General features: G+C 44.8%; 1 protein-coding gene across 1 annotated transcript in view; it reads right to left on the bottom strand.

Annotated features, from left to right (window-relative positions):
* The window catches only part of PAH (phenylalanine hydroxylase), a 73,807-nt gene that overhangs the window by 38,318 nt on the left and 13,184 nt on the right, over positions 1 to 22,305 (bottom strand). Inside the window, exon 3 of the mRNA XM_055336510.1 lies at positions 11,571 to 11,754. Coding sequence (XP_055192485.1) covers positions 11,571 to 11,754 — 184 coding nt within the window. The remainder of the gene's footprint in view (positions 1 to 11,570; positions 11,755 to 22,305) is intronic.

Raw genomic sequence — 22,305 nt, 5'->3', positions numbered from 1 at the left:
CTCTCAATCCGAGCGTTACCGCGAGGACACAGGACATTGCAGGCATAGGGCGCAGCTTCTGTCTGTCCGCGGTCCGGTCCGCAGGTCCGGGCAGGTCGGGCAGGTCTTTGGGGTCCGCGGGGCCAGGCGGACGGGGAAGCGCACGCCTGCCATCTAGTGGCCAGACTGCGGAAGTGCCACCTGTGCTGGCCGTCCGCGCTGCAGGCAGGCAGCCACCGCAGCACGGTGCCATTTCCACAGCACTAACCACGGTCCCTCCAGAGCCCTGTTCCATCCATACGAGGCACAAAACCGTCGGCCGCCGCCGTGAGCGATGACAACCGACACCGAGCGCTGTTCCGAACGGTTAACTGGCGAGGCGGGCATTGGCGGTGTCCGCAGGCCGCAGACGGGGGCGTAGAGAGGTCAGGTGGCAGACCCAACACTGGGTTCCTCCGTAGGAAAAGGGGTGCCCGGATCCGCACTCAGGCCTGGACGACCCAGTGCTTCCCTCCTGACCACGTATGCATCCCGCCAGTGTGGGGCGTTGGAGCTGGCTGTGGCTGGCATCCCGAGCCTCATGCCCACGGCCCTCAGCCTGGAGGCCTCTCCTCAAGGCCCAGCCCTTTCTCGAGGCTGGACCCTGCAGCAGGATTCCGGCAGAGTCTTATCCGGCCTGATGTGGTACCAGGCACCGTCCTAGACCCATCACGGGAGCCACCTTGCCTGACCCGCACAGCCATCCAGGCCCGGGTGTCCTCACTTCCCATTTTACAGATGAGCACACGGAGCCACCAGGATGATTCTTTCCGCCCGTGGGCCACTGGAGGCCCGACTGCTGCACTCTGGACTCTGCGATGACCGTGTCCAGCTCACCTGACATGGCACCTGGCTCCCCACTTGGTCTCTTGGACTTTTCCCCAGGCTTTTCTTTCTTCCTGAGTCCTTCACTTCTTTGCCTTGTACAGCGGAGCTCAGTTGTCAGCCCTGAAAACGAGGTCTTTTCCTTACTGGGGTTTGGAAGGACCTGAGACAGGACACCCTATTGTCTTCAAGTAGGGCTCAGGGTCCCCCCGAGACCACTCCAGCTTCTCCCAATGTCAGCACCCCATCAGCTCCCCACCAGGGCACCCTTTCCCAGCCCGGCATGTCTCTTCCCTGGGAATCAGTCCATGATTCCAGCAGGTGCCACCGCCCCCAGGGACTGGCCTCGCCGGCCTCATCTTGCTGCCCCCCTTCTGATTCAGGACACCCCTCACCCTGTCAGAAAGGTGCCCCAAGCACATCTCCAAGGCCTACTCCGGAGGCACAGGATGTGAGGGGGGTCCCAACCCTGTGGGGCTTTCATTCTAGTGGGCGGGTGACAGGAGAGAAGCAGTAAGTACCTGGAAACAAGTAACAGGGCAGGAGGCTCCTCACGGACACAGTGGCAGGAGAAGACAGGCAGTAAGGGAGACCCTGGTTCATGCATCACCTGTGACCCCGGGCCCCGGGGCGAGGGTCTGGGCCTGACACTGGCCTGCCCACCGTAGCTCAGGGCGTCTGGGGCAGCCTGGGTCCATCCTGAGTCCACAGCTACCTACCTCCCTTTACCTCAGGGAAGGTCAGTCAGTCGAGTGCCGCCAAGACTGTGGAACAAGGCTTGAGGCTGAGTCCTGAGGCTGGCGTGCTGTCCCCATACTCAGCACCGGGCACCCAGAGTGGATTACTGACTCTCTTCGTGCCTCGGTCTCCCTAGCTGTGAAATGGGGATGATGGTAGCTCCCTGCAGCCCTGTTTCATTGGAACAATCTAAGGTAAAAGGAGGGGATACGTGGGGTTCACCAGCAACCGCACAGGCCCGTAGTGAGTACTGCTATTGTTCACCTGTGAGCTCCTGGAATTTTTTTTTTTTTTGACTCTGCCCTTAGCTCAGAGAGCAGAGTAGGAAGTCTTCCAGCAAGACTAGAAAGTCTGTGGCTTATTTTGTTGTGTAACTGAGCAAGTATTTTATCTCTCAGAGCCTGAGTGGATTTTTTAAAAGATTTTTTATGTATTTATTCATGAGAGACACAGAGAGAGGCAGATACACAGGCAGAGGGAGAAGTAGGCTTCCTGCTGGGAGCCCGATGTGGGACTCGATCCCAGGACGCGGGGATCACGCCCTGAGCTAGAGGCAAACGTCCGCTGAGCCACACGGGTGCCCCAGAGCCTGACTTTTTATTCCCAATATGGATTAGAATATCTCTCGATATTACTGCACTTTTGCATGTCACAGCAAATGTGACACATCCCAGCGCAGTGACTGGGTCCACAGTAAGTGCTTATCTGCATCAACCATTAAGGTGCAAAGACTTTCATGATGATGATAAAAAGGAAGAAAAAGGAGGAAGAGGAAGAAGGGGGGGGCACGGACTGGAGTCAGAAGCTGGGTTGCAGTCCAGCTCTGATATGAGCAGACTCCCCAGCCTGGGCCTCCGTTTCCACCTTCTCTACACCTGGGGTACTGCCATAATCCCCTCTGGATTTTGTCTTTTGAGCCCCGCAGGAATGTCTGTGAAAGGCTGAGGCTGTCCAGAGGGGAAATACATGAAAATACTCTTGCAGTTCCACCAGTGTGTCCACCCTGCTTGCTTCCAGAACGACAGCCTCCGTGTTCCTTCCCATCCCATTTCCCTTTCTTCTCTCACCCAGGGAGAGAGGTGATGCACCCATTCAGAGGTAGGTGCGGGCCTCCCCCTACTCAACACTAGAGGGCAGCAGAACCAGCATATTTTCAGCTCTGGGAAGGTTTTGTTTTGTTTTCTCCTCCAAAGGGAGAACACGAGTTGGACCCCATGACTTCGTTTAGATCTCTAGACGGAAAAGAAAAAAAAAAAAATCAAAGAACATGATAAGGTCGCAGAACTCACAGGACTTACGTCTCAGCAAAGAGGAGACAGGTAGAAGCAGCCCATAGAGCCCAAGGCCTTGACACAGAGACTGTGAGGGACTCGCAGGCAGTCCTGCAAGGCTGTGGGGCGCCCACCTGCACCCTTGGGGCCTTGTCGCCACCCAAAAAAGGCCCAGAACACAGCCAGGCTGCACAAGTGGCTTACCGTGCAGACTTCAGAGCTGAACCACCTGGGTCCACATCCTGCCTCTGCTACTTGGTGGCTTTGGGACTTTGAGCAAACTACTTAACCTCTTTGCCCTCCAGGGTCCTGTTGGTAAAATGACTATGATAACAGGGTGCACTCGGTTAGAGGAATGAACGCATGAATCATGCTTAGTGCTGTGCATGGCACATGCAAGTGCTTTGTAGGTATTTGGATTTATCATCATCCTTATGTCATTGTAGGAGGCCCACTGACAAGGAATGATGGTTCTGGTTCACTCTCCAGGCAGCAGCTCAGCCCTGCCTTTGGACTCATTCCCCTGTCCCCTCTCCAGACCTCACCTGAGGTTAAAGCATCATCTCCCAGAGGTCGCTGGGTAAAGCCTATGTGTCATCTGCGGGAGAAGGAAGCCTCCAGGCAGGCCTCACAACTAAGAGAAAGGGTCTCCCAGCCAAGCCCTTAGATAGCAGGACGCAGCTTAAGGAAATGAGACCCGAGAGGCAGGTTCTGGCAGTTGGGAATGGGGGACGCGAGGTCCTTCTCAGCAAGGCTGTGAAGCAAGCAGTGTGGACACTGCAGAGGACCCCATACAGCACAGGACCAAGCCTTGACATATTTATATGAAGCCTGCACTTTTTTTTTACAGTCTGTTGCATTTAATTATTTCAACATTATGCATGTATTTATATGCATATATCATACATCTCGTATATGCAGGCAGGTATGTGTCTCGTATATGCAGGCAGGTATGTATCTCAAGAGTTAGGAGAGCCACTGCATGTTTCTGTGGCTACAGATCCATATTTATTTCTATGAAGCTGCAAGACCATTAATCTCTTGTGTGATGCCAGAGCTTGAAGTCCCCAGGGCTGGAGACCGGGCTGGAGACAGAAGGGAAGGCCAATGTACAACATAGGGGACCAAAGGTGGGCCCCTCAAGGATGGGCAGATGGCTAGTTTTCAGAGAACAGCGGAACAGCGGAAGCCTATGGTTGGTAGACGCGAGTCCTTCTTGCCACCTCCACCTTGATGAAGCAGGTGTCCCGCAGAAGCAGGGCCCTTTCATCTGTAGATGAAGACACTCACCTGGCCTCAGAGCTGGAGAGGCTGAGGGGACCCAGGGCAGGTGAAATGGCTGCAGGCCCAGCTGCAGAGCCTACACCTCATCCTGTACAAATGCTGTGCACACCCCAGGCTTGAAGCTGGCAGATCTGTGTCCAACTTTCCTGTCTCTCACCCACAAACTCTGTAACTCTGAGCAAATTACTAAATTCCTGAGACTCTGGCTTCCCCTCTATGAAATTGGTGAGGCAGCCAATCCCTGCCCTGCTTCCTTGGTTGGGGTGAGAATTAACCTACCCACAGTAGGTCCATCTGCCATCCTTATACTTGAATCTCACGAAGAAAACCCAGAGACACTTCTCTGCTTAAGTATAGTCCCAGAGACCGCTGGTGGCAGGGTTGGAGTTCATACTTGAGTCCCTAACCTCTACACCAAAAATTACAATTACCGTTTTTTTCCTTTGAAGTTAATTTTTTGAGGACTTAGGATGCAACAGATACTGTGCTAAGTGCATTACTTCCATGGTCTGTTTTAATTCTTGAAGCAATGCTAGGGGGTAGATGTGATTCTTTGCTTTATCGATGAGCAAACTGAGGCTCAAAGAAGGGAAGGGACTTGTTCAAGACCACTGAGCTCACTACAGAATGAGGACTCTGCTGGGCAGGCTTAGAATAAGGTGAGAGGTCGCAGGGGGGTGATTTTAGATTCCTGATCTCCCAGCTGGAGATGGAAAGGGGGCCATGAACTAGAGAAGGAATCTAAAGCTCTGGAAGAAAATCCCTAAGACAGTCCTGTGTCCTCCTCATCTCCCATTCCAAGACCCCCTGGAGCTAAGGATAGAAGCTTTTTAACAGCAAAGCTCTCAGCTCCTCGGAGACACCTTCACATTTCCTTTCTCTTCTTCAGTGGCGGTGGTGGGCCTCTCCCCCGCCCACCCCTGGCAGAGTGCTGGGAATAGAGACTGACCCCAATGACCCGGGCCTTCATCCTGAAAACTTAAATCAGATTAGCTCATTAATGACCTTTGCAAATATCTCCACGGTGGGCTGGCCTCTGTGGGCCCCTTGACCGCCTCACCGGCCACTAGGCTCGGCGTTAATGAATGACTCGGGCAGGCTGGTACAACAGAGGCCCTCTGTGAAGCCAGAGGCACTGGAGGGGGACAGATCATTAATAAATATTGATTTGGCTCCGAGGGAAGCAGCCTGCAAGAGAGCTGGCCCTGGACACCCACGTCGTGGTCTCATTAAGTCGGGGTCAACTGCTCAGCCCGGACGCCAAGGGGTGGCTGGCTCAGGAGCGCTCCTGAGCAAGAGGCCCCACAGGCCTGGTGGGAGCCTGCTTCCTGACCAATGGGTCAGAGAAGGCCTATTAAGTTTATAACAGTTCAAGGAGCAGGCTGAGTGTTCTGGTGAACCCCCTCCCTTCACCAGACAGACGTACATCAGCCCCAGGGTCTAGTCAATGAGGCACCCAGCCTTCCCCCCGACTTCTGCCTCCAGCCTGTCTCAGGGAGAGCAATAAATCCTCCTTTCCTAGACCCAAAATAGAAGGGTGCTCCCACCCCGTCATCCCAGGCTCCTGGATGTCTCCTCTGAGGCAATGGCCTCCAGCCTCACAGAGAAACTCCCCAAAAAGGAAAAGGGTAGTGTGCCAACATCCTGCAGGATGAAGACTTTTGAGGGTTTTATTTTTCTCTTCTAAGGAGCTTCTGCTTTTTTTCCAGAGAAGGAATGCCTCTCAGGAGGGTCTTGGCAAGATCGGGTGAGCCAAGTGTTCCTGCCTCCTCCTAGACAGAGCAGAGGAGTGGTAGGTTCAGGGCTCACTTTCATCAGTGACATGACAGGCCGATCATGTGATCTCTCCATTCATATGTTAAAATAAGAGTGAAAAAAAATAAGAATGAAAATCAAACGAATGAAAGCACCTTAGCATGAAGTAAAGAGGTAAAATGTGTTGAAATAAATCAATGATGGAATGGATGAATGGCAATGTGTGATATCATGAATAAGTAAAAAAATGACCCACAGCATCCTTTTTCCAATTATCATCCTAAACTGACACTATCCTTCCAATATCCTTTGGAAGATGTCACGTATCTTATAAACAAATATACTAGCAACTTGCCCACTGTATCCCCAGATACTGAATTCTGGTTCCTGAAAGCTTACACTGCACTCAGTCTGAGCACCTGCCACTTACAGTCTTAGATCTTTAGATCGGAGTTATGGCCGATCTAAAGCCTCTTGCTTATCATGTCTGTGTCTCTCCAGGTGTCCCTCCCTGATCCTGCTCCCCCTTCTCCCTACCATGCCTGAGGCTGGCTTCTGTGTGCCTAAGTGCCCCTGATGCAAACCACGCTTCCCTATTCCTACAGATATCATGCCACCTAGGAGCTACCTACTAGATAATAAGGCACATGGGTCTAGGCACCGTGAGTATCTTTGTTCCTACTGCATCCCTATCCTGTGGTTGACACTGGGTTGGTGCTCAGTGATGAATGATTAACTGAATTAGGGTATAGATATGAATGAAAGAGTGGAAGATGGCAAAGCCAACCATGGTTAGTGAAAGAAAGAGAAAGAAACCCTCAAGAGTTAGGATTTTAATAGGTAGGAGCCACATAATTTATAAAATACTAAAGATTTGGGTATCATGGCCAAATGCTACAAATATTTTGAAGAGAATTAAAACAAACAAACCAAAAAAGACGATACTGGTTTGGGTAATGGTTATTGTCAGAATGGTAAGGAAGAGGAGAAGAAAAGAAAGAAGGAAGCAAGAACAGAGGGAGGTAGTGAAGAAGGAAGGGAACCTGCAGGAGAAGCTGGCCTTCTGTCTCTTAGACTAGTGCTATTTCTAACATGACGCACAGCCAAGTGGTTAAGGGGAAGCATCAAAATCGTGTTCACAGGAAGTAATGTTTGGAAATGATAGGTCATTCCCAGAGCCCCTCCCCCCCACATCATCCCACACATGAAGTAGTCTCTCTGGCTGCCAGGGGAGGCTGGACCCAGCCAGGGTGTGTCTGCCATCAACTCTAAATCATTAGCCTTGGTCAGTGCCCCTACCGGTGCAGCTCATGGTGTCAAGTAGCCTGATGGTGGGCTGGTGTTGTAGGTCATAGAGCCCCTCTCTACTGAGGCCTGAAGATGTTTAAGTTCAAGGGCTACTCAACTCAAGCAAGTTCAATCCATCAAATGCCATAACCTTCAGACTATCTTCCATGATCTTCCCCATAAGCCCTAAAAAGTGGCCTAGTCAGTCTTAGATCTATCTTGCATATGAGGAAGAAGAGGTAATGAGGTCACTCAGCTGTCAGAGGGTCAGATGGGATTCAAATCTAGCTGGCAGTACACAGAATAGGAGTCCAAACCCTAAGTCTTGACTCTTAACGTTCATGGCCCTTTCTGAGTGGCTATCATGTGCTCCCTCAATCCAACATGAATGGCAAACCAACGTTGTTACAATCATCTCATATTCTCTTATCATCTCCTTCAACCGAGGGAACACACTTGTCACACAGAGAAAAGGTATTTGACGGGGTAAACTGGAATGGCCACATGGATTGTGGAGTCTCCACTGTCCCAAATGAGCACTGTGTCTCATTTCCTAATATTGAAAATGAGAATAGTGGCATCTGCTTGCTCTAGTTATCTGAGATGACTGTGGTGAAGCTTAAATATCTAACAGGAAAGAATTCTGAAAACACTGGATTTGGCAGCCAAATGAGGGATCCCTCTTACAGAGAGAGTGCTTATAAATTTATGATTTTCCTTAGCTCGGAGCCATGTGATCTGGCAAATGGACTGGGTTTGCCCTGGATCTTTGCTCACCAGCAAATAGAGCTGCCTCTCATAGACTGTGAGGGAGCAAGCCCCATACCAACCACACCAAGAGGCTCCATTTCCATCTCTGGGCTTGGTACACACACCCCTGCTTTGGCTTATCCTCTTAGCCAAGGGTCTGCTTGTGCCCATAAGGCTTTCTGCTGAAATAGAAGTGTCATCCCCAGCTGTCATGACTTAGGACAACATCCACACACCCAGCAAGCATCCAGGTAGACTGAAAAAGGCTGTCAATCCTTTTACACACATGCAGATCCTTGGTCTCCTGCAGACCCAGAGCCATGTGCACCTTCAGCACTGAGAGATGCCCCTGGGGCAAAGTGAAACACACAAGAGAAGATGTGGAACCAAGAAGAGGACAAATGGAAGAGGGCAGCAAGAATGGAAGCACAGAGGAAGGGAGAGAGGAAAGATAGGCATGGGTGGCCCAGCCATCTGGAGCCCCTACAGCCCTAAGCAGCTTCTCTCTAAGGGTCCTCACCTCCTTGGGAACCATGACCTCTTTGAAACTCACGCATGTGTACCATCTTGCCCACAACCCTAGGGGCTTTTCAGGCTCCTCCAAGGAATTCTATCCTTCCTCCCCCCATAACTTCTCTGAAGCCTCAGCCTTCTCAGGGCCCTGCCCATCCTGGCAGTACTGCTGGAGCAGCAAGGGGGCCAGAGGATGGGGGCGGGGGGGGTGTTGGGAAGGAGAAAGGAATGAGTGTAATGATGCTGCTCTTGTCTCTTCACAGTAACTTTTTCCCTTAAATCATTGCTTCAGGAATTGATACAAATAAAAAAGACAAAATCCTAAGTGTTCCCAGGCCAGACAGATAGAAACACAGATAAACAGACAGACAGAGAGATGAATAAATATATAAACAGCACTTCCACTCCCCACAGAAAATATAGTCATACTGGCAATTTGGACTCCCTTTGCCTCTACCGCAGGACTCTTATAATTACCACAACTTGAACAAAATCCACCAGATGTCCATTTGCTCTTGGAAAATAGCTCCAATTGGATAAATTTCTCAAAAGGTGATAATCCTAGACCTCTGTCTAGCCAAGACATTCTGTCCGTCTGCTTCTCCTGCCTGCAATCTGCCTCCACGTAGGGATTTTCCATCCCCCCTCTAAACATAATGTCATGCAGAAGACTCAAAGGGAAAGGTAAAAGGATTAGTAGATTGATCGATGGAAGATATTAATGCTCTTTCATGTTGGGTAGAAGAAGGATTTGAGGTCCTCAGGAGAGAGGGTAGCAAGAGAATAGACCTCAAGTATTCAAAAGACTCTCTGGATTAAAATCCTATTAAAGTCACATCAGCTTCTCCAGGAGGCATTTTAGAAGGTTGAGGTTTCTTTAACATGTCACCATAATTAACCTTCCCTTAAGCTGTTTTGGGTGGGGAACTTTAGCAATTAAGAAACTGAAAACTTTCATTTTCTATCACCCACATGGCCTTTTGAATGGTTTAAAAATGAGAGTGGAAAGTGGTTTAGCCTAATTGATTCAAGGGGTTCAGATCTCCCACTTCAACCTGCTGTCAGACTCTCTCCTGAGATCTGAGCCCCTCAAAAGAAAGGGCACTTTGTCGTGTGAAAGAATCAAAGGTTCAGGTCTACCATGATGCTTTTCTTCCTCTAATCATTCTCCCACTGAGTTCCATGGAAAGAACAACTCTGCAAAGGGATGGTTGTTTTCCCTATAAAGATCTGTTTCTGGGCCCACACTCCAGTTCACAAAACTGAGAAATCCAAAGAGCCACCCTTCTCTGCAGGGGCATGACAGTGCTGTTTCAGGACTGGGCACCCTGAGCCACTATTTTGTTCTGAGGACACTGGGGTCCAGAAGCTGTGTCAGATAGGGGCAGCCAGTAGGCACTGGGATGACCAACAACCTGAATAAATAAAATGAGACACGTGTTGTTTTCAAGGGTTAGACCTACCAGTGTTGTCTTCACCAGCTCAAATGTCAACTGTTTCAAATGTCAGCACTCTGCCAGATTCCATCACCTTGCCCTCATCATAACACCTGTCCCTAGACTGTATTCACCGAGGTGTCTTGTTGCCCTTGCAGCCTCCAAAATGGTAGTATCGAGACTTTCTCCCCCCAGCTCCTACCGCGATGCCTGCTGCACAGGGGTGGCTTGACACAGGCTTACCCACAACCACATAGTTTACTCTGTGCCTTAAGGCAAGTCATGGCCTCTGATTTTTTACAATGAAATATTAAGGAGTCTGTTGGGCTGTAGGACCTTTGAGGTCATCTGCCAGTTCTCAGACTCTCAGAAAAAGTTGTGTACAGGCTGGCTTTTCATGGCTCCTGTGCTTGGGTCATGATTTATCATAACAATGATGATAATGGTAAGAATAGAGAACATCTATTAAATTCTTAAACAGACTCTACAGGGTTCCCAATGTTCCACCAGTGTTATTTCATCAATCCTACAAGGTAAAGACTCTTGTTACTCCCATTTGATGCAGTGGGAGATCGTGGAGGTCAGTCATTTGCCCAAAGTCACACCAAGTGTAGTACTCTCTGGTTCCGGACCTCTGGAGTCCTAACTATTCTTGCACATCTCCATTAAGAACCTCTTTTCTGAGCCTCCAGTTCAGGCTACCCGCCCTTCAGCTGATCTACATACATCTTTCCTGGCTCCCCAAGGAGCTGCCTGTCTGCTCATCAATTGCTTTGATTTCCTACCCCAGGACCCCAGCTGGCCCAGCCTCCACCTGCTCCAAGCAGAGGCAGAGTTTGCCCCAAGATCCGGCAGGCCCTTTGTCCTGAGGGCCTGCAGCTCCTGTTGCGAGCAGGTGGCCGGAACAGCAAGAGAAGGCGGTCATCAGCAAAGCAGCTTGGGAGGTGGAAGGAAAGGAAGGCAAATAAGGGTTGATCTGAGGAGGAATTCCAAGTGCTTGCCTCTCAGTGACCTGAGCCCGTGTGCTTGGCTTTCCACACTCTGCAGGGGCAAAATCCAGGAATAAACTTTCCTTGTCTTGGTGATAGCCACAGGAGGACAAGGGCAGGAAGAGAAGAGATCTGCTGCGAAGGCCTTGGGGGTATTTTTTAGAAAATGTTTCAATGGCCTGTGCAAAGGGAAGACCCACATCTTTCCTCATTTTAAGACATCTCTGCCAATTAGAATGTTATTTTCAGCTACAGAGCTTGAAACCCCCTTGATCCAAAGTCTTCACTGTTTGGGGGGAAAAAAAACTTTCGATTTTACAGTAGAAAAAAGTGTGTTTTGATTATTTTTTTGGGGAAAAAAACAGTTCATCTCAGCAATCACTCTCCTAAGTACCCAAATGAGCTAAAAACTCATGTCCACACAAAAACCTGCACATGAATGTTCATAATAGCTTTATTCATGATTGCTAAAATTTAAAATATATAAAATTGCAGCAAGAGAAAGAAAATTATTAATATAAGAAATAACTATCTTGAAGAAGTGAAAAAAAAATTATTGAATGTCTAAAATGTGCTACGTACTCCTCTAGGTCCCTAACATACCTTCTGTAGCTTAATCCCCTGCAGTGGTAGATATTATTTTTTCTAGTATTTTTTTGATGAGAATGTCGAGTTGCTTGTGTTGTAGAATCCCTGTTTCTTACCTGTGTCTTTCTTCTTATCCCGGGAAAGCTCATGAACAGTGGCACCAATGTCTTGCCTCAAGATCTTGATGATGTTTCCCAGGACTGGCATACTACGTTTATCCAGATAGGTAAAAAATTCATACTCATCTTTCTTTAAGCGGGAAGGTCTGGATTCAATGTGGGTCAGGTTTATATCATTCTCCTAGAAAAGAGAAGAGGGAGTGTGAAGGAGAAAATCACTGGAATTAACACAGACAAATACATGAAACTAGGGTGGTGTCTGGGTGGCTCAGTTGGTTAAGCATCCAACCATGATCTCAGCTCAGGTCTTGATCTCAAGTCATGAGTTTAAGCCCAACATTGGGCTCCATGCCCAGGATGGAGCCTACCTGAAATACAAGCACACACATACACACACACACACACACAACCAAAGTAAAACAACACAATAAAACACAGAGAAAGGAAGAACAGGATATATATATATATATATATATATATATATATATATATATATAAAAGAAAGTCCTTAAAGTAGCGAAAGTTGTTTACTTTTCCTTACAAAACCAAGCAACAAAAGTGGGGGAAATAGTGCAAATGCTACAGAATTTAATCACATGTAAATCAGCTAAAGGCCTAGAGTTGTAAACCTAAGACTTTGGTTTGGTTCATATACCTAGGGAAGCAGTTGCCAAAAATGTTTATATAGGGAAACCTTCTTCCCAAATGAAATCCTCTAGAATCTCAATAATAATATCTCAGTAAGTTAATAACACAGAAGCAACATTGCCCAGCTTAAATAGAGTCCCTAAGAGTCAGGCTTATTGGGTTTATATCAAAGTTCTCATAGGGATTATAAGATTAGACAATTTACTTTCATGTTTCTAAAGCTCCCTTTTCCTGTCTGTAATTTGGTGATATTAATGATACCTGCTTCATAAATTTGTTGGGAGCATTGGTAGAGATGATGTATACATACCCTCGGATACATGGTAAATGCTCAATGAAAATTAGCTAGTATAGCTACCATTCATATTTTTATACAATTACTTTTCACTCAGGTTATGCAAAAAATATATGTTGTACCTTCCAGGTACTGATCAACCCAGGTTGTTGATATATATCAGTGAAAAAAACAGACCCAAGATAGTTTCCTTTACAAAGCTTACATTTAAGTTGTGGGAGATAAATAACAAACAAAAGATAACTGATTTCTGTATTATTTTGTAATGGTTATGATAAAACCAGGCCAAGGGGAAAAACACAAAGCAGAGCAAGTGAAGGTGATAGCCAGTCCTGGGGGAAGGCAAGGACAAGCTGCAGTACTAAATAGGGTAGACACACAAGGCCTAATTGAGATGGGAAGGTTCATGTATATGTGGGTTTTATTAAGTGCCAAAAAAAAATAGTATAGCTACTCAACTTTAGTGTCTTTGGCTGGTGATGTTTCAGCTATCATCAATTTTGTCATGAAAAAAAAATCATTTATGTATTTTGATTCTCAAATTTAAATGCATGGTAGTCATCTGCTTCTCATTCAGAAAGTCTGATTTCATTGACAGAGCCATTCTTTGTGAGGAAAGCCAAGAATATGCTCTATAGTTTCTTAAAACAAATAAATGATAGAGGTTGTCCCAAACATTTAAATGAACAAAATGTACCCTGAAAAGAAATCTACCTCGACTAATTCTAAAATTCCAAAAAATGAAATTCATCAATATTATAGTTCAGGAAGTATATCATTTTTTTTAGAGGAGGGAGGGACAGAGGGAGAGTAAAAGAGAATCTCAGGCAGGCTCCACATCCAGTGTGGAGCCCGACACAGGGCTTATTCTTACTACCCCGAGATCATGACCTGAGCCAAAATCACTCAAGTAGGACACTTAACCAACTAAGCCACCCAGGTGCTCCAGGAAGTGCATTTTCTCCTTGATTGTTAAGGGCATACAGTTGAAGAGAAAACATGGATAATTAAAATGATGACATCTTTTCATTTTGATTATCACTTCATAGTTTAGAATTATGTTCTGTGAGTAGGTTAAGTTGTAAAACATGAAATCAGAGATGATGGTGCTTTGTCAGAAGTGGCCAGAAAGTTACTGGTATTCTGACCTTGTTCAATGCCTTTCCTGTCAGGGATACAGTGAGGATTCTACAAACATCAGCTTTTATCATTATTATTTACTTATGTGCAAAGCACTAAAAATGAAAACCCCTTAGTATAGCAAGCACAATAATAAGTAACCTCACACAGGTACTCTTGCCACACTCTCTTCTTCATAATCCCCAAGGGCACATGATGGAGCCATTGTTTATGGGCACCAACTGCTGAAATACACCCTTGACAGTGGTGACTGGGTAGCCCAATGTGAGGGTCCCAACTAAAGCGAGAAAAAGTATGTGGAGGAGGTAAGATCAGAGGGATAGCAGTTGCTCTGAAGCTTTCCAGACAAACAGAGGTAATTTCCTAAACAAAGCAAAGAGCAATGTCATCCTTCTTGGTTCAGATAGAAAGAGAAGGGGTTAAGTTCCACCTGCTATTTACCTAAGATGAAAGTTTAAAGGAAGAAATAATCAATTCCTGCCTCATGTAGAGCAGAAAATACAGCAAGGCCATAAACCAAGAGTGGACACACCTCTGGCATGCTCTTTGGCAAGAGTACAGCTGGTGGTGTAAGGGATGAGAAAGGTGGGAGGTGGAAAAAAGCCTGGAAGACAGACTGGTGGTTGTGTTCAACATCCACACTCCATCCTTCACAAAAGCACTTCCAGAGAGAAGCCTCTTACTTTAGGAATAGCCATAAAACAACATATGCCCCATGACTCAGTTTTTATAATTCTGGAGATCTAACTTATGGGGAAAAAATTCACCAAAATTTATAAACTAATTAAACTCCCACAATAGGGGAATGATTAGGAGAATTATAGTGGAATCACTCAATGGAGATATGCCACCAACGAAAAGCAAGTAACATTCACAAGTCAGTCAATGCTATATACCATTAACACATTAACAAAACAAAGGATTAAAATCACACAGTCATCTCAATAGACACAGAAAAATCAACTTGACAAAATATAACATCCGTTTATGACAAAAAACTCTCAACTAAACAGACATAAAAGGAACATAACTCAACATAATAAAGGCCATATATGAGAAAATCACAGCTAACTTCATACTCAACAGTGAAAAGCTGAAATTTTTTGCTCTAAGACCAAGAACAAAACAAAACATGGAAGCCCTAGCCACAGCAATTGGACAAGAAAAAAAATAAAAGGCATGCAAATTGGAAAGGAAAAGGTAAACCTATCACCATTTGCACATGTCATGATACAACATATAGAAAGCCCTAAAGACTCCACCAAAAAAACTACTAGAACTAGTAAAAAAAAGATTCAGTAAAACTGTGGAAGAGGAAATTAACATGCAAAAATCAGTTGTGTTTCTATACACTAATAATGAGCTATCAGGAATAAAAATTAAGAAACCAATCCCATTTACAATTACCTCAAGCAGAATAAAATACTTAGGAATAAATTTAACCAAGGATGTGAAAAACCTATACATTGGAAGACAGTGATGAAAGAAATTGAAGAAGTCACAAATAAATGGAAAGGTACACTGTGCTCATGAATTGGAAGAATTAACATTGTTAAAATGTCCACACTACCCAAAGCAATCAACAGATTCAATACAATCCCCATCAAAATTCCAAAGACATTTTTCACAGATCTAGAACAATGAATCCTAAAATTTGTATGGAACTACAAAAGACCATAAGTAGCCAAAGAAATTGAGAAAGAAGAACAAAACTGGAAATATTACATGCCTTGATTTCAAATGATACTACGAAGCCATAGTCATCAAAATAGTATGGTACTGGTACGAAAACAACCCACAGATCCTAAGTTAATAGTCTCTTATACTTTGTCTCCCTCTCTGATTTCATCTTATTTTATTTTCCCCTCTCCCTTCCTCTATGATCCTCTGTTTCTTAAATTCCATATATGAGTAACTGGGTGGTTGGCACTAAGGAGGGCATATGATGTAATGAGCACTGAGTGTTAGATGCAACTGATGAATAACTGAACTCTACATCTGAAACTAATGATATGCTATACATCAATTAACTGAATTTAAATAAAACAAGATATATAAAAAATGAACACATAGGTCAATGAAATAGAAGAGAGAGCCCAGAAATAAACCCTTGCATATATGGTCAATTAATCTATGCCAAAGGAGAAAGAATATATAATGTGGAAAAGGAGAGTCTCCCTAATTAATGGTGCTGGGAAAACTGGACATCTACATGCAAAAGAATGAAACTAAATCACTATCTTATACATGAAAATAAATTCAAAATAAAGACTTGAATGTAAGACCTGAAACCATAAAAGTCCTAAAAAAAAATAGGCAATAAGCTTTTTGACACTGGTTTTAGCAGTATTTTTTGAACCAATCTCTTCAGGCAAGGACAACAAAAGCTAAAATAAACAAATAGGACTAAATCAAACTGAAAAGCTTTTGCACAGCAAAGGAAACCACCAAAAAAACAAAAAAAAAAAAAACAAAAAAAAACAAAAACAAAAACAAAAAGCAACTAGGAGATAATTGCAAACCATACATCCAATAAGTGGTTAGTATCCAAAATATATAAAGAACTTACATAACGTAATATCAAAAAAAAACACCTCAATTAAAAAATGGGCAGAGGACTTGAATAGACATTTTTTCCAAAGAAGACATACCAACAGATACATAAAAAGATGTTGAACATCATTAATTATCAAGGAAATGTAAATCAAAACCATACTGGTCAGATTGACTATTATCACAAAGACAAGAAATAACAAGTGTTGGCAAGGATGTTGAAAAAGGGGAACTTGGATAGCATTGGTGGGAACGTAAATTGGTGCAACCACTATGGAAAACAGTATGGAGGTTCCTCAAAAAAATAAAAACAGAACTACCATACAGTCTATCAATTCCACTTCCAGGTATTTATCTGAAAAAAGTAAAACAAAAACACCAATTTGAAGAGATGCATGCATCTCTATGTTCACTATGATAGCCAAAAACGTGCAAGCAACCTAAGTGTCCATCAATGGGTGAATGGGTAAAGAAGATGTGGTGTGTGTGTGTGTGTGCGCGCGCGTGTGTGTGTGTAGAATATTACTCAGCCATAAAAAAGAAAACTCTAAAGAAAAAGATTGCTATTTGTACCAACATGATGGACCTAGAAGGTACTATGCTAAGTGAAATAAGTCAGACAAAGAAAGACAAATACCATAAGGCTTCACATACATGAGGAATTTAAAATACTAACAAACAAAACGGAAACAGACTCATAGATACAGGAAACAAACGTTGGTTACCAGAGGAAGTAGGAGTTGGGAGGCAGGAGAAATAGATGAAGGGGATTAACAGGTGGAAGCTTCCAATTACAAAGAAAATAAGTCATGGGCATGTGATGTACAGCACAGGGACTTTGTCAATACTATGGTAATGACTTTGGAGGGTGACGATGGTAACCTGATTTCTGGTGGGGATCATTTTGAAAAATTTAAAAATATCAAATTACTATGGTGTGCACCTTAAACTGACAGGGTGTATGTAAATTTTACGTCAATTAAAATAAAAAACCAAATGGGGCACCTGGTGGCTCAGTTGGTTGAGCCTCTGCCTTTGGCTGAGGTCATGATCCCGGTCCTGGGGGTATGTGCTTCTCCCTCTCCTTCTGGCCCTCAATCCCCACCACCCAGCGCATGCTCTCTCCCTCTCTCTCTCTCTCTCTCTCTCTCTCTCACACACACACACACACACACACACACACACACAAAATAAAATAAAATAAAATCTTAAAAAAAACAAGTAACAACAACATGCATAAAGCCATGTCAGTAATCTACTCCGAAATATGTTAACAGTAGTAGTCTACAGATGATGGATTTACAGATAATTTTGTTTCCTTCTTTCTATTTTTTATCATACTTTGACTTTTCTAAAAACAACACATTACTTTTATAATGAAAAATTTATTTCTTAAATAGTTGCAATGACAACCACTTGGGAAAATACTCAGGATGCATATATGATAATTAAAACACATTTTAAAAAATTATGCCTGGGCCAAAAGAAAAAGACTAGAATAAAATGCATCCAAGTGAATTATTATGAGATTACGTATAACTTCTATTTAGTTGCCAAAAGCCTTATAATATCAGACTTATAATGAAAAGAGACATTTATCTTTTAAATGTGAGTGAAGTTTTCAGCTAAGGACACCCCGCCAAACTCTTTAAACTATTTCTTTCCCATTTGAATCAATTTTTTAATAAATAACTCTCAAGTTTGGCATGCAATTTCCTTACTGGAGTTTGTCCAGCTTATCAGTGTGGATCCTTAGATACCAATAATTTTGGTTGCTAAGAGAGGCTTTAGAGATGAACCTCCAAACCCAATTATGATCACAGCTACCTTTTAGTAAATTAGTTTTTATTTTTAGGCAAAGGGGTCTGTGTAGGTTTACAAGTTGACCACATCACAGACATCTGAGTGAAGGCAAGGGAAGCTCGGAGGTAGATATTGTGAAGACAATTTCATGATTTGTCCAACAGAATCAACTCATAAAAGATAGCAAGGTAACACCTTAATCAGGATGCCTGAGCAGAGAGCATGGGGACTCAGAGAAAAAGAAACTGAAATGAACCTCTGATTTCAATAAGGATTAGCTAGAAACCCCTTCCTGCTCCCATCCTTGAGGAAAACTTTTCTAAATAGGGAGCTTGGTCACTAGTGAATAAAACTACAGATGCACAGAATTCACAACGGTGAAAAATAGATTTGCCCTTCTGGGTCTTTTCTGGCTTCGGGTCCATTCCTTCTTCTTCTGTTTCACTGCTAGAGAAAAGGAGAAGGGTACAGTGGGGAGAGTGGGCTTTGGAAACTAACCTGAGTTCAAGCTCTGGCTCTGCTGCTTTCCACCCTTGGACACAACAGTTGGTCCTCCTGAACTTTGGTTTATGGTTAAAATAAAGACAATAATATAACCTCGTAGCTCGGGGGCGGGGGGGGAGGAGAAAAGCACCTCACACAATTTTGGCTTCATTGATGGATATACAATAAAGACTTACTATTATGCTTCGCCTCTTTCAACTTGATGTAGATATACATTCTCCAGGGAGGCAAGATGCCTTATGTTTTATGAGATGTTTCTCCCTTTTAATTTGCTTTACCCTAAATTTTTCTCAGCTTCTTTCTTTAAAGCGTGTTTCAAAAAGGAGAGAGAAAAGCAGAAGATACTTTCAGACAAGACTAGGCTGGGAAAGGAGAGTCTCTTGCACCACTACAGGCTGTTGCCTTAGAATAAACTTGAACAAAGTTAAGCTCTGGCCTATTCCAGAGGTTTCTGGGGGAAAATCAAAGACATTCACTAAAAATGTCCCAAATCATTGGTCTCACGTAAACCGACAGGAGCGTTCAACAACTCATTCACCCAAGCATCTTCCATGTGCCACTGTTCATGGTGCTGGGATATGTGCGAACAGGGTGGGAAAAATCCCTGCTCTTCCTGAGCTTACATTCTTGAAGCAGAAGATTAACAGTAACTATGAAAAATAAGTAGAAATATATATATTTCTACTTATTTTTAGAATAGACAATCTTCAGATTGAATGGAGAAAAATAACGCAGGAAGGAGGGATTGAATATTCTGGGGTGGGGGGGCTGCCATAAAGGTGCTATTTTATTTTATTTTTTTAATTTTTTTTTATTTATTAATGATAATCACAGAGAGAGAGAGAGAGGCAGAGACACAGGCAGAGGGAGAAGCAGGCTCCGTGCACCGGGAGCCCGATGTGGGATTCGATCCCGGGTCTCCAGGATCGTGCCCTGGGCCAAAGGCAGGCGCCAAACCGCTGCGCCACCCAGGGATCCCAAAGGTGCTATTTTAAACAGGAACAGCTCAAAAAATAAACTGATGATTTGTAAGTACAGATCTGAAGTCAACAAGAGAGAAAAGTATGAGGGAACCACAAGTGCAAGGGTCCTGCGGTAAGACAGCACACAATATGGCTGAGGAAGGCCAAGCAGGCCTAGAGTGTCTGGAGCAGAATGAGCAAGAGGATGGGCAACAGGACATGAGGTGAGCCGTCACTGACAGGGACCTATGGGACCTTCCCCGGACTTCACGTTTCGCTCAGAGTGGTAATAAGAAGCTTTGGAAGGTAATGAGGCAGAGAAGATACCTTTCTTGACTCGCACTTTGAAAGAGGTGGTCTGTTTAAGAGTAGCCTCATGGGCCAAGGGCAGAAGCAGTCTGGAGGCACCTATAGTATTTGGGGTAAGAAATGATAGTTACAGGAGTAGAGAGAGGGGGAGACAGGCAGGTCCTCTCAGATGTTTTGCCCATCTTGTCCTGTGAGAGGGCCCGGAACCACCCTGGTAGAGCAATAATCTGGAAGTAAATCCACTGGGATGAACAGGAAATCAAACACCGTCAGAAAAGTGTGGGCCACAAGATGAAATTGTGGTGTGAGCACCATATTTTTGCCCACCCTGCCCTGGAAAAGACTCCTCAAGTGGGTTCAAGCTGCACCATCAGCCAGATTCATGCCCTCTGGAGCCCGTCCTCAGGGACACACTCTTGATCCCACTGGAAAAATCTCCGTTGTCATCTCTGGGCCTTTTCTGGCCTCTGTCTTCTCCGTCTCTGTTAGATTATCCCTTCACCTTCCCCTCATTTAGCTGGGGTTGCATCCAACTCAGGGGAGACTCCTCTCTGGGGAGAACTGGGGCAGCAGCGTAATCCAGCCTCTTTAGAGAAAAGAACAGTTGTGTCCTTGTGTTCCTCTTCATACTTTTGCTCACCCCAAGGGTCACAAGATAGAAAAGGCCCAGTTTCAGTCCAGGGCTCCCGAAGAACAATCACAACTCATGTGATTGGGGTCATGGCACTCTTTAAATTGTCACCATGTGGGATTGAATTTCATAATAAAGGTTCAGAAAGTATATCCTGTGTTGCTCTTTCTCAGACACGTCCAGCACTAAGTGATTGAGCGGCTAAAACCCGCACCAGTGTTCAATATGAAGTCCTTGTAGTCAACCCTTGCCCGTGCAGGAGGATTAGTGCTGCACCACCTGTGCGGGTGGACAATGAGAGCAACTTAAATGCCCACCAGTGGGACAGGATACAGTACAGTCGCACATGAACACACAGCAGGGAGAACCAATGAGAACACTGAGCAGATCATCATGGCAACGTTTGTCATGCCATCATCAGGAGAGAAAACTGCAGAATGACAGTCGTCATACAATTCCAGCTTTACGAAGAGTCAAAGCTTGCAGCACTGTGCCCTACATCACTAATGGGCAGCTATATATAGCACAGTCTAAGAGGATGGGTGGGAATAATATCAGATTCAGATTAATCCCTACATCTGGGGAGGAAGCCCAGGGACTTTGGTCATTTCTTAAGCAGGGAGTGAGTTACATGGCTGATCTTTGTATCATGATCCATATTAGGGCCTTTAAAGAAAATTTTAAGAAGTCATCTGGGTGGTAAGAACTTTTTTTCCCCCACCCTTAATGGAGCTCAAAGTTCTTCTTATTTTGATTGAAGAAACAGTGTTCCTGTAGACATTTTACCACTCACGACTGCTCTGGATCTACGGTCAGTGGGGTCAAGGCAACCCTCGTGATTCATTCTAGATCCTTTCCTGCTCTCCAGGCCCAGAGGTTACAGGCAGGACCTTAAAGTCCAAACTTCAGATAGTAAACATGGCATATCTGCCTACATGTAACCCTGCAACCTAACCTCTGTCCCCAGGAACTCTGAGGTGGGCAGATACAAAGGATGTGAGGATTCTACGGCCTGACCGCTTGCTTATTCTCTCCCTTTAAGGGATGTGGTTCTTTGTTCTGGAATTCAGTTCCCCCCTCCTCTCTCTCCTGGCCACCCCCTTCAGGTGTCAGCTCAAACATTCCATCTGCAAGAAATCTTTCCTGGCTGACTCTGCCTTGTGGGCCCCTGAGCTTCTCTCTTTTCTGTAGGGGCAGAGAACAACCATGACTCTCCCCAATCTCCCCAGCACCTTTACAGGATCTGTTAGCAGTGGATGCTTAAAAAAAAGCATTAATTGAATGCATAAATATGAGAGGATGAGCTCACTGAATATCTGATATGGAAAAGGCACAGGTCCTCTGGGTACAGGCGGAGCATAGGATGTGAATGTGGCCAATACCGACTGGGCCTTTTCCATTTGTTTCCAAAAGCCCCGTCCATCGTGAAGACAGGGGGTGACCTCTGAAGAAGTTTTGGTTAAGTGTCTAACCTTGGGCAGCTTGCTTAGTCGGACCTCTGTGTCCTCATCAAGTAGAAGGTGCTAATTGAGAATACCCATGAACTCAGTACTCTCCATCCATGTATTTGCTCGTTCCCTTCCTTAGAGAACTTACAGTAAGGTGATTAGTGGAATTCTAGCAGAGGGAGGGAGACCTCTTCTTTGCAACCTCCCCAGGGGCCTGACATCTGATTTTACAGCCTATTACGAAGCCACTTGCAGCGAAGACTCTCAAGAGACTATTTTTCCACAAAGGAGCAGGACACGAGCTAGTAGAGGCTAAAAACACAGAGAGCTACAGATAATGTTTAAATAAATGCATGAAGAATCGAAAATCAGAACAACTGAGGACAGTGAGATGTTTTCAAGTTCACAGGTGGCATCTTGGTGTCTTCCTAACTATTTG

This window comes from Nyctereutes procyonoides, unplaced genomic scaffold, assembly GCF_905146905.1.
Source record: "Nyctereutes procyonoides isolate TBG_1078 unplaced genomic scaffold, NYPRO_anot_genome, whole genome shotgun sequence".
NCBI lineage: Eukaryota > Metazoa > Chordata > Mammalia > Carnivora > Canidae > Nyctereutes > Nyctereutes procyonoides.
This window is presented reverse-complemented; position numbering and strand designations above follow the sequence as displayed.